The sequence below is a fragment of the Peromyscus eremicus genome, chromosome 1 (genome assembly GCF_949786415.1).
Source record: "Peromyscus eremicus chromosome 1, PerEre_H2_v1, whole genome shotgun sequence".
Taxonomy (NCBI): Eukaryota; Metazoa; Chordata; class Mammalia; order Rodentia; family Cricetidae; genus Peromyscus; species Peromyscus eremicus.
The window spans coordinates 196,603,881-196,620,098 of NC_081416.1; the positions used below are offsets into that span (position 1 = coordinate 196,603,881).

The window sequence follows — 16,218 nt, forward strand, 5'->3', positions numbered from 1 at the left end:
AGTTTTCATTCCCACCAACAGTGGAGGAGTGTTCACCTTGCTCCATATCCTCTCCAACATAAGCTGTCTTCAGTGTTTTTGATCTTAGCCATTCTGACAGGTGTAAGATGGTATCTCAGAGTTGTTTTGATTTGCATTTCCCTGATGACTAAGGATGTGTGGAGCAGTTCTTTAAATGTCTTTCAGCCTTTTGAGATTCTTTTGATGAGATTCTCGTTTAAGCCCTTTAGCCTGTTTTGTAATTGGATTGTTCAGTATTTTGAATTCTAGCTTTTTGAGTTCTTTCTATATTTTGGAGATCAGCCCTCTGTCAGATGTGGGGTTGGTGAAGATCTTTTCTCAATCTGTAGACTTCCCTTTTGTCTTAGGCGGTTCACCAGAGTAGACCAGTCCAGACATTTACAGGGATACATATGTAAAAATTTTTGCTCTACAAAAGCTTCTCAGTTTCAGGAGGTCCCATTTATTAATTGGTCCCATTTATTAATCTCAGTGTCTGTGCTGCTGGTGCTATATTTAAGAAGTGGTCTCCTGTCCAATGGGTTCAAGACTACTTCCTACTTTTTTTTCTGTTAATTTCAGTGTAACTAGATTTATGCTGAGGTCTTTAATCCATTTGGAATTGAGTTTTGTTCATAGCCACAAATACAGATCTATTTGCAATCTTCTGCATTTGACATCCAGTTATGCCAGTACCATTTGTTGAAGATGCTTTCTTTTTTCCCGTGGTACAGTTTTGGCTTCTTTGTCGAAAATCATATGTTCATAGGTGTGTGGATTAATGTCAGGGTCATCAATTGGATTCCATTGGTCCATGTGTTGGATTTATGCCAGTACCAAGCTGTTTTTATTACTCTATACTAGAGCTGAGGTCAGGGATCATGATGCTTCCAGAGGTTGTTTTACTGTACACAATTCTTTTGGCTATTCTGGATTTTTAGTTTTTCCATATGATGCTGAGTATTGTTCTTTCCAGGTCTGTGAAGAATTGTGTTAGTATTTTGATGGGGATTGCATTGAATCTGTATATTGCTTTTGGTAAGATTGTCATTTTACTTTGTTAATCCTGCCTACCCATGAACATGGGAGATCTTTCCATTTTCTGACATCTTCTTCAATTTCTTTTTTCAGGGACTTAAAGTTCTTGTCATATAGGTCCTTCACTTGCTTAGTTAGAGTTACCCCAAGTTATTTTATGTCATTTGTGACTATTGTAAAGGGTGATGTATCTCTGATTTCCTCCTCAGCCTGTTTTTCAATTGTGTATAGGAGGGCTACTGATTTTTTTGAGTTAATCTTGTATCTTGCTACATTGCTGAAGGTGTTTATAAGCTGTATGAGTTCCTTGGTCAAATTTTTGGGGTCTCTCGTGTATACTATCATGTCATCTGCAAATAGAAAAAGCTTGACTTCTTCCTTTCCAATTTGTATCCCCTTGATCTCTTTATGTTGTCTTATTGCTCTGGCTAGACCTTCAAATACTATATTGAATACGTATGGGGAGAGTGGACAGCCTTGCCTTGTTCCTGATTTTAGTGGAATCGCTTTGAATTTCTCTCCATTTAATCTGATGTTGGCTGTTGGCTTGCTGTAATTGCCTTTATTATGTTTAGGTATGTTCCCTGTATTTCTGATATCTCCAAGGTCTTTATCATGAAAGGGTGTTGGATTTTGTTGAATGCCTTTTCAGCAGCTAGTGACATGATCATGTGTTTTTTTTTTCTTTGAGTTTGTTTATATGGTGTATTACATTGACAGATTTTCATATGTTGAACCATCTTTGCATCTTTAGGATGAAGCCTACTTGGTCATGGTGGATAATTGTTTTGATGTGTTCCTGGATTCAGTGAGCCAGTATTTTATTGAGTATTTTTGCATCAATGTTCATGAGGCAGATTGATCTATAGTTCTCTTTCTTTGTTGCATCTTTGTGTGGTTTGGGTATCAGGGTCACTCTAGCCTCATAAAAAGAATTTGGTAATGTTCCTTCTGTTTCTATTGTGTGGAACAATTTGAAGAGTATTGGTATTAGCTCTTCTTTGAAAAATTGGTAGAATTCTGCACGGAAACCATCTGATCCTGGGCTTTTTTGGTTGGGAGACTTTTAATGACCTGTTCTATTTCCTTAGGGGTTATTGGTCTATTTAAATAGTTTATCTGGTCTTGAGTTAACTTTGGTATGGGGTACCTATCCAGAAAATCGTCCATTTCTTTCAGATTTTCCAATTTTGTAGAGTACAGGTTTTTGAAGCGTGACCTGATGATTCTCTGGATTTCCTCATTGTCTGTTGTTATGTCACCCTTTTCACTTCTGATTTTGTGAATTTGGATGCTCTCTCTCTGCTTTTTGGTTAATTTGCATAAGGGCTTATCTACCTTGTTGATTTTCTCAAAGAACCAACTCTTTGTTTCATTGATTCTTTGTATTGTTCTCTTTGTTTCTACTTTATTGATTTCAGACCTCAATTTGATTATTTCCTGGTGTCTGTTTCTCCTGGGTGAGTTTGCTTCTGCTTGTTCTAGAGCTTTCAGTTGTGCTGAAATTTCTCCAACTTCTTTATGTGGGCGTTTAGTGCTATGAATTTTCCTCTTAGCACTGCTTTCAAGGTGTCCCATAAGTTTGAGAATGTTGTACATTCATTTTCATTGAATTCTAGGAAATCTTTAATTTCTTTCTTTATTTCTTCCTTGACCCATTGGTGATTCAATTGGGCATTATTCAGTTTCCATGAGATTGTATGATTTCTGTAATTTTTGTTGTTGTTGAAGTCTAACTTTATGCCATGGTGGTCTGATAAGACACAGGAGGTTATTTCAACTTTTTTGTATCTGTTGAGATTTGCTTTGTGACCAAGCATGTGGTCAATTTGGAGAGGGTTCCATGGGGTGATGAAAAGAATATATATTCTTTTGTGTTAGGGTAGAATATTCTGTAAATATCTATTAAGTCTATTTGAGTCATAATGTCTGTTAGTTCCCTTATTTCTCTGTTAGGTTTCTGTCTGGCAGACCTGTCCATTGGTGAGAGTGGGGTGTTGAAGTTTCCCATTACTAGTGTATGGGGTTTGATGTGCGATTTAAGCTTTTGTAATGTTTCTTTTACGAATGCCAGTGCCCTTGTATTTGGGGCATAAATATTCAGAATTGAGACTTCATCTTGTCGGATTTTCCCTGGGATAAATATGTAGTGTCCTTCCCTATCTCAATTGATGTTAGTTTGAAGTCTATTTTATTAGATATTAGGATAGCTACACCAGCTTGCTTCTGTAATCCATTTGATTGGAATGCCTTTTCCCAGCCTTTTATTCTGAGGTGGTGTCTGTCTTTGAAGTTGAGGTGTGTTTCTTGTATGCAGCAAATGATGGATCTTGTTTTTGTATCCATTCTGTTAGCCTGTGTCTTTTTATAGGTGAATTGAGACCATTGATATTGATGGATACTAATGACTAGTGATTGTTAATTCCTGTTATTTTTTGGTTGGTAGTGTTTTATGTTTCCCTTCTTTGGTATTTGTTGGTATGGGACTATCTCTTGCCTGTGCTTTCATGGGTGTATCTAACTTCCTTAGGTTGGATTTTTCCTTCAAGTACTCTCTGTAGGGCTGGATTTGTGGAGAGATATTGTTTAAATCTGGTCTTGTCATGGAATATTTTGTTTACTCCTTTTATGTTGATTGAGAGTTTTGCTGGGCATTATAATCTGGGCTGACATCCATGGTCTCTTAGTATCTGCATAACATCTGTCCAGGATCTTGTGGCTTTTAGAGTCTCCATTGAGAAGTCAGGTGTTATACTTATGGGTCTGCCTTTATATGTTACTTGGCCTTTTTCTTTTGCAGCTCTTAATAGTTTTTCTTTATTCTGTATGTTTAGTGGTTTGATGATTATGTGACGAGGGGAGTCTTTTTTTTTTTTTTTTGATCCAGCCTATTTGGTGTTCTGTAACCTTTTGTATTTTTATAGGCATTTCCTTTTTTAGGTTGGGAAAATTTTCATCTATGATTTTGTTAAATATATTTTCTGTGCCTTTGAGTTGGTATTCTCCTTCTATCCCTATTAGTCTTAGGTTTGGTCTTTTCATGTTGTCCGAAATTTCCTGAACATTTTGGGTCATGACGTTATTGGTTTTAGTGTTTTCTTTGATGAAAAGAATAGAAGAAATACTTCTATTGTATCTTCAATGCCAGAGATCCGCTCTTCCATCTCTTGCATTCTGTTGGTTATTCTTGCACGTGTAGTTCCTGTTCATTTACTCAGATTTTCGACTTCCAGCATTACCTCAATTTGTGTCTTCTTTATTGACTCTATTTCAGTTTTGAAATCTTGAACTGGTTCCCTCATTTGTTTAATTGCTTTCTCTTGGCTTTCAAGGGATTTACTGATTTCTTCCCATTTTTTGTTTGAATTTTCCTCGACTTATTTTTTTATTTCCTCTTTTAAGATCTCTAATATCTTCTTAAAGTCATTTTTATGGTAGATATCTTCCGTTTCTTCTGTGTTGGGATGTTCAGGTCTTGCTTATGTAGGTTCAGACGGAGCCATAATGGTTTTTATGGTTTTGATTGTATTTTTGCACTGGCATCTACCCATCTCTTTCTCCACTTGGTGCAAGTGGTGTCTGTATCTGAGAGAGCCTCTCTTGGTCTGATTAATACTCTTGATCCAGTGGGAGCTCTTGGTCTAATCTATGCTGATGAACTTTTTGTCTCACGAGCTGCAGTCTTACCATGTGGTAGATGGTGGTAGTGTGACCTGTGTGCAGGATGTCTGCCTGTCTACTGGACTCTTAGCCCAGTTGGGTGCTGGCAGGCTCTATCTCAGAAAACAGTTGCAGTCTCAGAGGGTGGGTGGGTTTGAGGAGCTGGGGCTTTGGTTACAGGGTCTGATGGGGGATGGGAGTAGTCTGACCTGTGTGCAAGAGGTCTGCCTGCCAACTGGCCTGAAACTGGAACTCCAATGGGTGAGGGTGTAGGGGCATAGGGTTGTGCCCCTTGACCCAAAGCCTAAGGGGTGGAACATGTTTTCGGGTATGAGGATAAAGACTCACCCTTAGTCCAGCCAGGTGCTGGCAGGCTCTGTCTCAGGGAACAATTGCAGTCTCAGAGGGTGTGTCCTGACTGTTTTCTTAAGGTGACCCTTTTCCATCCATATTTCCACAACATTGTCAGACCAGACATGTCACTTGAATTGTAGTGTCTACATATGAGAGGCAATAAACTACACCTTGCTCTCTGAGATTCAATGGAATTTCATCAATGTTTTTTACTTCATGTCTCTGAGATTTATCATTTTCTTACAGAATGTAGAACAAGTCTTCCTTCTGAATCCCAGTTTGTGGAATCAGCATGGTTTTTCTGATATACTGTATGTTACAAAGAAGTTCTTGTGTGATTTGTCCTTAAAAATTTTTACATATGTATCCCTGTAAATGGTCTTATGATTACAAGAACGTATGGAAGAAAAACATGGCCAGATTAATGAGTTTGATTTTTCACCCTAAAAAGGTCTTTCTGAGATAGCCTTATTGTCCACCTGTATATTTCTTGACAAACATTATTGTTGGTTTAATTACACAGGATTAGGGCATGTGTCCCCACTAGCGCTGTGATTTGGATTCTTCTGCCTAAACTGCTTGAACACTGATTCTCTATCTTATTCATAATACACTAACTTGCTACTGCAATTACTCATGTTGTGGGGACAGCCAAACATAAAATTATTTTTGTTGCATCTTCATTATTGTAATTTTGATACTTTGATGAATTGTAATATAAATAGCTTATTGCAGGATATAGGATACCTGTGTACGGTCACTTGGCCTCCAAAGCAGTTGAGACCCACAGGTTGAGAACAAGTGCATTTTAATGTTGGATTACACACATATGCTACAATGGGCATCAAAAACTGAACCTTTGATTTTATTTGGTGTGTGTGATTTTTTTCATTTTGTTGTCTTTAGAAAAGCTCTCATGTAGGCAAGGGTGGCATGGAACACACTATGTAGCAAAGAAGGACTGAACTTATGATCCTCCTGACCACATCTCCCAGGTGCTATGATGCAGGAATGCTCCATGCCATCAGGATATCTCATTGTTATTAGCTGAATTCTGTTTTCTGACACTCACATGTACAGGTCTTAACCCCCAAACCTAGGATATGACCTTGTTTAGAAACATATGGAAAACTGTGGTTCTATTCCAAAATTCTCTAATCCCACAAAGGCTACAATCTCTAAAGATGAAAAGGCTAAGAAATCCCCACCATCACAATCCAGGAATCTTCAATACTAAAATCTTGAGAGACTAAATCCCCCCAATGAACAAGTCTCATGAGGAAAATAAAAAGACTGGGGAACATATCATAAGGAAAGGGATCAGAAAGCCAAATGCTGGGGAAAGGATCAGCCTCAAGGTACGCCAACAATAAGAACTTCAAAGTGGCCAGATGGAGATGGCATACTGCATTAATCCCAGCACAGTGGGAGGCAGACCAGGCAAATCCCTTTGAGTTTGAGTCCAGCCTGGTCTACAGAGCAAGATCCAGGACAGGCACTAAAACTACATGGAGAAACCCTGTCTTGAAAAAATAAAAACAAAAAAAAAGAACTTCAATAACAAAATGTATAAATTGTATTGGTATTCATGTCAGCTCATTCTGTTTTTTTAATAAATTGAAGGCTCCTGGTGACTAGCTGTAAGGCTGTACTACATACATCAGGGGAATATCATGGTTTGCCACAACATGTCTACAGGTTACTTGAACTCAGCTAGGCTTCAACCTGGAAATCACCAACACATACACAGATGCCAACATCTCAATCAGCCTATGCTTATCTTCAACGCTGCATAGACTCCTGGTTTACAATATACATATTAGTCCTTTTTCCTTTCTGTAAGGTATTTTTTAGAGTTCATTCGTTGACAACATTTGCCAATTGCCTTCTATTTGTCATTACCTGAGGTCAGCATCCACACAGCCCCCTCTATTCCATGAGTTTCTAGGGACCTGTGGCTAGAGCTATGAAGATTACAGTGGGACTATAACGGAACTGATAAAGATGGCTCGTTTGAGCCACTGTGAGCAACTGAAGCTTTTTACTCTACATCAGGACCCTGTCCAACCTGTGGGGGCACATTCTTGAACATTAAGCAGTAATCACTCATAGCATGGGAGATGGCTGAGAGGGCAATGCATTTACATTGCAAGCCTGAGACTTGGGATTGAAACTTTAATGGGGTACCAAAGTCAGAGGGAATGGCAGGGCACTGACATGAACCTGTAGAGATAAGGGCTGCAGAGCAGAGAATGTTTGGAATCTGTAGTACCAGACATACTTATGTACAAAGCTCCTAACAAGAAAGACACTGTCTCAAACAAGGCAAAAATAAAGAACTGACAACACAGTCCTCTATTGTCCATTCGTGCTGTGGAACTGAGGCCAAAATAAAAGCAGACAAAAACTCACAAAATCACAAGCACAGGCCACACAAAATATACATGAGAGGCAATAGTATTACATTTCCATTCATTTATTTAATATGTATCAGGCAAAATTTATAAGCTATTTAAGGCTTTAGAAAAATATTACTTAACATAAAACAGACTCATTTTCTTTATCCACACAGACAGATGGAAAAATCCAGAAGTTACAAATCATGTCTTCAAAGGATACATACTGTTTAGAAGCTACATGCTTCTTCATCTACAGATGAAACAGTAAGCTGGAGCCCTGCTATTATGTGGTGAGGAAGGTACACAGTTCAGTCTGCTTTGTGGCAATTCCTCCGGTGACGGTGGTATGTGGATGACTGGCGGAAGCTACGGTTACACAGGGAGCAGGTGTAGGGCTTCTCTCCTGTGTGAATCCTCTCATGAGCTTTCAGATTTGTTTGATTGCTGAAAGACTTTCCACAAGTACTACATTCGAAAGGTTTATTTTCCTGGTGTATGACCTTATGTACTCTCAGGTCTGAGCGAGTATAGAAGCCCTTATGACATGTTTTACAGACAAATGACTTTTGCTTCTTGTGTATTCTCTGGTGGGCGGCAAGTCTACTGGGATATTTAAAGGTTCTGGGACATTCCTCACATTTGTATGTCTTTGAGTCTCTGAGGGGTCTCTTTTGACGACGCCCATGTGTGGAGCTTGCATCAGGATTCTGGCAGTCTTCTGTCTGCTCTGGACTGGAGATAATCTCTGGTTGTACCTCCATAGGGACATCTTCAGAAGAAGTTCCTCTATGAAATTCTTCCTGGTACCTAGAGGTGACTTGACTTGTTCTGCTTAAATCCAGAGGATTTCCATCAGAAACACTTCTGTCTTTAGGTTCATTAAACTGACCTTGTTGGATAAGGGAAAGGGAGTCCATCTCATTTCCAGGACTACTATCCCCATCATTTACATCACTATTGCTCCAGCCATTGTTTTGGCTATCTTCCCAGTCTTCACGTCCTGTGGAAATAAGACAGTCTATGAAACTGTGCCCAAGAAAAGATCCCGACACAACCCCCTTCCTCTGTGCAGCTTCCTGACACTTACCTGTTGTCAATAACATGTCTTGGGGGATTGGCAAGGGTGTCTTTGCACTCTCTTGTATTGAACTTCTTGCTGATTGCTCCTCTTTCAAAAGGTTGATGGTTTCTTCTAAAGACATGTTCTTAGAAAAGAGGGCTTCCTGCCCCTGCATGGAGGTGTGAACCTATAAACAAAGCCAGAGGACCATTGCCAATGAATCTGTGGATTTGTGGATGAGTGAAAACCTGTCCTCTAACTGATTGCACGGGATCACTGAACTATGAGTTAGGTCATTTGTCTATCTCTCATCTCTAATGGTGTTATTCTGTCATTCACAAGTTATGTTTGCTAAAGTCCTTATTCACAATGTTTTTGCAAGTGTTGAGTCACTGTACCAAGGGAAAAGGTAAGGTTAGGGTTCTGCAATGTCTAGCCACAACATATTCTTCACCTGGTCAATGCATTGAACAAGGAAATGTATTCCTGTTCCAATTCAGAAAATAGAGACTTACTCCATCAAAAAAGGCTTCTCATTTTTTTCCAAGGACTGTCCCCATTCCACCCAATCTAGGGCAACTATAATGAAATAGCTGGTTTACTGAGAAGACACCAAGGCTAGGTAGGACATATCAAGGACGGAGGTAGTCTGGAGATCGAGAAGACCCAAAGGAGCCTGTAAAAATTCTGACATAGACTTGCCTGTGGGCCTTGCACCTCTAGGGCCTCTTCTGTTAATTGATGGGTGTTATCTGTTCTAATAATTTTTTTTTGTTTAACAAAGAGTTGTATGGCTAGTGTTTCTCTGTGTCTCCTTAATTTGTAGCTCCTTATTTTTCCTCCTTCTCTTGCACCCAGGATCTATAGTTATTAATCAGTGCCCAGAACCCTTAACATTTCTGTAGTCTTTGTCTGACAGATGGCTGCTATGCTAGAAGCTCCTTATTCAGCCTTTGATTAGTAATAGTTAGTTTTTTTCTGAAATTCTTAGGATGTCTACAGTAACTGTGTAATTGATGTCCTTTTGGTGTCCTGGTGTCATATTGGCAATTGTAACTTTCTGCTTTCATGCGCATGACTCTGACATTTTCATTCCCAGGTAGCTGAGGATTTCCCATCCCCCACTTATGGCCATTAGTCTGTCAGTGGTCCCTATCTCTTCCACTGTCACTTCACTTTGCTGTGGGAGTGGGTTGTATTTCCAATACCTATATTTTTGGTTGCTAAATTTAACTACTAACTCTAGATAAAAACCCTTGGTTGATGATGCCCCTAGTAGCATAGCTCTATTTCTAAGGTGTGTTGTTTTCTATTATTAAGTCCTTAGTACCACACACATCTGACTGAAACCCTTCTAACACATATATTGTCTCCACCTAAACATGCTGTCTCTGCTGTTAGGAAGCTGACAGCATTTTATTTGGAATTCAGTTTCAATCATGAAATGATCAGTTTAAAACAAAATCAAAGGAGTGAAATGTGGGATAAAACAAACTGAAATGACAACGTGTGCATAGAGTAAAAACCTGAAATAAACATCAGGGTGTGGTGGTGGACAGCTTTAATCCAGTACTTGAAGTGCTGGGAAAGTATAATTCCTCTGAATCCTACTCAAGCCAGTTGAATAAAAGTCAGTCCCAAATGGGAAAAAACCCTAAAGAAGCAACGAAACAAGCCAACTAATGTCCAAATTTAAAAGTTTAAGGCAATAAGAACTTATTTCAACCATGACATTTAGAAATGTATGTATGGGGTGTTTGAAAAATATCACCACCTTGACCATTTCTGAGAGTAACTGAGAATTATGCAAACCTAGACATTTATAGAAGTTTCAATGTAGTTTCATCCAAATTAAGAATTTCAGTTCTAAAACTTTGAATTGCAGCACTATTATTCATCAGGACTTTTCTTCAGGGTGTGTTGGTGTTGAATGCTCATTTAATAGCCACATTTCAGCATCAGAAATCATATTCTACATTCCTGCACATTGAGTTTTTTACATAGGAACTTAATGACATGTAGTAGACAATTTAGAAAACCATTAAGACAATTAGATCCCCAGTTTACACAGCCCAGGTCCTGGAATAACAGACTAGGTCTGAGAGCCAGAATTTTAAGTGTGTGCTGCAATTCCAACTAAATACTCATAATTACAATATAAAATCACCTACCTAAATGAGCCATCTTCCAATCCCAGCCAGGGTCTCTATTCTAAACCCTTACAAGCTTTGCTCAAATATCATCTCCCAGTCTCCCTATCATCATGTAAAGAATCTAAATATAATTGTATCAGTCAAAAGAGCCATGAGCTTCTTAAACTTATAATCCCATTAAATTTATATCACATTTACAGTAGTAAATAATCTCCACTGTAAATATTTTGTTGAAGTGGGACAGCCTCACATATAAAATAACTACATCTTCTTACTTTTCCCCAAATATAAATGACTGTCTTGATTGATAACTTAACCATCTCTCAACCAAGGTACTCACCATGATGGGAGGCTTCAAGCACTCATCAGTCAGATCCTCCATGAATCTCCCCAGGTTTCTGCCATTTGATTGCCACTTCTCTTTCAAGACAGACTTGTCCTTGTAGTGCCCAGTTTTGAGAAACTCAGCCAAGACCAGCTGAGAAATCATCTGCTCCTTGCTACTCTTTTCTGGCTTCAACCAGGAGGTAAACCACTTCCACATTGCTTGCAGTTCCTGCTTTGCACAGTAACCATTGTCATTTGTGGGAAAGTTGAGCTGAGCAGTTGAGAAGTTACAGATATCTTCTTCCCACTGTAGAGAAGTATCCTGGCTTGGAAGGAAGTTCTTGTTGTCTAATACAAGGCCACTTTCTGGTGACTGGGGTTTAAAAGAGTTGTTGTGCTGTGAAGCCATTCTGTTGAGACTCCTCAAAAAATTCAACTTTCTCAGTCAAGTATCTCTCTTGTGACTTGAAGATCTATTTAAGAAAGTTGTGAATATGTTAAAGCTATAAATTAAACTTGACATAATTAAATAACAACAACTAAGAGTCTTATCACAGATGGTTTCTATCTTATTGAGGATTTTCTATTGCTGTGAAAGACACCATAACCACAGCAACTCTAATAAAGGAAATATTTCATTTTGGTGGCTCACTTACAGTTCAGAGGTTCAGTCACTCATTTTGGGGAGCATGGCCTCAGAAAGTCAGAGGTGGTGCTAGAGCTGAGACTGATACACAGTACATCAACAGATATACTCTTACACATTGATTGAAGCTTGAGAAAAAGACCTCAAATCCAACCTGAATAGTGACTCAATTACTCCAGACGGTGAGGTCCACACTAAAGGTGTGCCCTCCACATCAAGGTCTGGATTAAAGGCATGTTTCATTCAGTCTTCTACAACAAGGCCACACCTATTCATAGTGCCACTCCCTATTTGTTTATGGGTCTCAGATACATTGCAATAACCACAGTTCCATTATTTCTTGACACTAAATACTTCAACAGAGTCCTACACAATTTATTCTAGAGACCAGAACAAAGAGATGGGAGTGTAACAGTCCATGACTCATCAGAGAGAAACAACCTGGGTTGAAGATGTTATGACCTGAAGGAAGAGAACAGCAAGGTGTTCAGTAGCACAGGGCTATCTGTTCCTTCCCTATAAAAGGTGAAGTTGTAGTTGCTGAACCTCAAATATTAAGATTCACCCTTGTCTCCCATTCTAAAGAGCCACAAAGCTAAACATTCATAAGAAAAACTTTGAAACTGAATGACCAACAACCTTTAACTCACAGGACAGCCAAGACAAGTCTATAAAAAAAGCATATTGCTATCCTTCAGAATTTTAATGGTTAAACCCTTAATCAGAAAGCTCCAAAGGACCACACTATATCTTTGAGATCTCCCAAAATTGTGAAGCAGCATCTCCCAAACCCCACAAATATTCACAAAACACACATACTCAAGCAACAAAGAAGTCAAAGGTTCCTATTCTACAGTTACTTGCCTCTACAGTGAATTTCTCCAGTGATTCCAGCTGGCACTAGGAGCCGATGTGTCTCCAGGTCACGACTCTTCTTCATCTGAGGTTCTGTTCAAGTTGAGTTCCTTTTATAGTGCCTGGCTTCAGTGATTCAATCTGAGATGCCAATCATTTGATAATAAGATTGGACCACACCTCCTGTGTGTGGGTGTGGCAGTCAACACTTTCATCCTAGCATTCAGTAAGTGGACTGAAGGGTCTCCAGTCCCAGAATAGCCTGGTAGTGTAGAAAGACCAGTGAAAAGCCTTACTAGAGCAGAAAAAAACAAGCTAACCAAGCGGGAAAGATACTTGCCCCTCTGATTGAATTACACATGGAATCCTCCCTCAGCCCCAGCTCTGCATCTCTATGCAATCCTGGATTATGCCATGGAAGGAGAACACATCCAAAGCAAGCATAGTCAGTCACTGCAGTGAAAGGGGACAGTAGGACGCTGAAAGGAATTATAAAGATTGTCAATCACCTACTATGACTTCTGACATACAACTCATTCCAAACTGGTTAAAAATTTCTGATATCCACAGGGTTTGGAATTCAAATGGTGTAGTGAACAAGGTAAAGCCTTGGCAGTAGAATGAGACACACATAGAGAAGAGCCTAGGAGGTGTCTGAAGCACAACATAGAAAAGCCAGCCTTTCCTGGGCTCATCTCTAGGAACAAAGTGGAGATGTTTGACTTGTTTTACATGATGTACGATAGATATGTGAGGAGGATTGTAGATTAGGGTGGAATTAAAATGTATATACAAAATGAATATTTTTGCCGGGCAGTGGTGGTGCACGCCTTTAATCCCAGCACTCGGGAGGCAGAGCCAGGCGGATCTCTGTGAGTTCGAGGCCAGCCTGGGCTACCAAGTGAGTTCCAGGAAAGGCGCAAAGCTACACAGAGAAACCCTGTCTCAAAAAAAACCAAAAAAAAAAAAATGAATATTTTCCTATGGTGATATTTTAATTGTGCTAAAAAGTGATTTTATTTGTATGTTAATAGATAAAGTTTGCATGGAGATCAGAGGTTATAGGGAACCTGGAACAGAAATCAGGCAGTAGTAGACCAAGCCTTTAATCCGATGACATGGCAGGCAGAGTCTTTGTGTGGTCAAGGACACAGTCAAGCCTGGTGACACAAGCCTTTAATCCCAGTACCAACCATAGAGACCTGGAAGTCTGTATAGACAGGCAGTGACTAGGAAGACATGTGGCTGGTCTTAGAGTCAATGAGAAGGCAGAACAGGAAAGTAATAAAAGCTCAGGTTAGGCAGGATGAAGCTCTCTGGTGTAGGAAACTACAACTTGATGGTGAACTAAAGGGTAGTCAGTGGCTCTTCACTAATTCTCTGATCTCTTCGGCTATTACCCCTATATTTGGCTCTGTGTTTCTTTTTTATTAAGACTGTTTAGAAATTTGTCTACATTTTCCTGTCTTTTTTTCTTTGCTTTTCTAATTTTTTGGTGTGTGCTTGTTTTTTCAAATGGCTGCCTTGTTAGCCAGGTCTACTCACAAACTCATTAGGTTGTAGACAATGATCTTGCACTACAATTCTATGGCTTCAAAGTACTCAGTGCTGGGGGCCCAGAGCTGTCTCACTACTTCAAGAATCCATTTTGGTTTTCTGTCTGTTCTTTACTGTCTTGTTGTTGGTGCTGTTCTGTTTTTTAAAACATTGTCTCACTATGTATCCCTGGCTGGACTGTAACTCTTATGTAGTCCAGTTTAATTTCAAACTCGCAAATGCTTGCTCTGGAATTAAAGTGCAGGGATTAAAGGCTTGTGTCATTATGAATGAATTTCTCCAAGCATGCTGATTGTTAGGTTGAATTGTTTCCTCTGATATCCACATGTTCGGATCTTATGCCCAAAGACTATGGTCTTATATCAAAATGTGCTGAATCCCAACAAATTGAAAGAACCCCAAATGCTATCATCCCAAAGAAGCCTTAAAGCTCAGTGACTAATATTTCTGAAGTCTGAAAACCATAACACTAAAATTGTGAATGTTTAAACCTCAACACTCAGTTCTTCTGGGAGAATAAAAAAATCCACATAATAGGAAAAAATGATCAAAGTTTGCAAATGGATTAACCAAAAGGTGTGAAAATGATTGAATCTTCAGTTTGTTGATAATATTCTGGGTTTTAGGTAATTAAAGCAATGTTGGCCAGAAGAAACACTCCTATGAAAACATTTGTTCCCAGAGAATCATAAACATACCCCTGTGTTTACTATTCATGAGAATTGCAGGGGAAACAATTCAGCCTTACAATTCCAATGCTTGGAGAAAGTCAGGTGCCTTTAATCCCTACACACACCTTTAGTCCTAGCACTAAATAAACACAAGCAGGTGCTTGTCTGAGTTGAGACCATCTCAGACTATGGAGTGAATTCCAGCTGGGGTTTCAGAGATAGAAAGTTTCTCAAACCAGAATTAAAGAGAAAAACAAACAAAAAGGATGCCTGAAGGAGGGAGGCAATCTTCAACCCCACATCGGAGGAGTAGAAGCCACAGAATTGTAGTGAAAGGCCACCCACAATGACTTTGTGAATTTATAAGAAGAATGGACTCAAAGTAAACATATTGCAACAACAAAATTAAAGATAGAGAAGTAAACAAAGGAAAAAAAGTAATCAAAGGAAAAATGAAGAGAGACCAAAAATCACCTTGCTCTTTTGGGCCACCCAATTTTAATTGCTCCGCAGATCACAGTCCTCATCTCATGTCTATCAAACCTCATGTTTTCCAAAAAGAAATACATGCCACTCTCTCTGCCAACAGAAATGAACCTGCTACAACCTCTGGTTTTTTTATGTTGTGTCTCAGACTCTCCTGGTTGCCTCCTGCCCTCTGTCTCATTCCAGTGCCAATGGTCCACTAGATTGAAGACTATTGATTTGACCTCTCCTGGCAACAATCAATCATAAATAGCTCCTTGGTTACTGATGGAAATTTAACAACTCTTATCAAAACTACATTGAAAATGGAAGGAAGAATGAAGGATTAAATAAATAAAAAAGGAAAGAAAGAATAAATGAAGAGAAGATTAGAAGATTGTACTTTAAGGTGCAAAGGTATTAAGCATTACTTTTGGGATCTGGTGGAAATAATTAGATTTTCATCAGAAAGGATGGATACAGTTCATTCTACATCTAGTAGTAAATACCCGACAGTTCCTGTTAAAATATTTTTAAACTCAATTCTAGTCACAGCAATATAGTCAATTCACCCTACCCTGGAAACTCTCAAGTTTATCTTTATCTATATGTACATATGAAAGTCATTCTCACCTGCATACTGTGGGATGCCACAGTAGCAATTGCTGAGCTGAACCGCTGAGTCTGTCCTGTGTTGAGATGACACTCTGGCCCCGATTTATTGCTTTCTTATACCCTGGTCCCCTTTCCTACTACAGAAGTGGATTTCAACTCATCTCTCAATCCATAATATCATGTACATAAAGAAATGAAGAAATTTTAAATGACTCTCCATCAATTAGGTGTCAGTTCAAATATGTACAAATCAAAAGAGCAAATCCAATGAATCAATCAGGAGGACTTCAGGAGAAAACATCTCTGTGAGCCAGAAGTTTCTCAAGGGATGCACAACATGCAAAGAGCCTGTGTTAAGAATATGAAGTTGCTGAATGTAGTGTTGTACCCAGAATCCCCAAAGATCACCAAGAGACCA

General features: G+C 39.1%; 1 protein-coding gene across 1 annotated transcript; it reads right to left on the reverse strand.

Annotated features, from left to right (window-relative positions):
- Positions 1–7,759: 7,759 nt before the first annotated feature.
- On the reverse strand, positions 7,760–11,400 carry LOC131904481 (zinc finger and SCAN domain containing protein 4C-like). The gene is made up of 4 exons (XM_059255614.1): positions 11,005–11,400; positions 8,539–8,698; positions 8,341–8,451; positions 7,760–7,968 (listed from the first exon to the last, which is right to left on the reverse strand). Exons 1-4 carry the CDS (start codon positions 11,398–11,400, stop codon positions 7,760–7,762), a joined length of 876 nt encoding a protein of 291 aa, XP_059111597.1.
- Between the last annotated feature and the right edge of the window lie 4,818 nt (positions 11,401–16,218).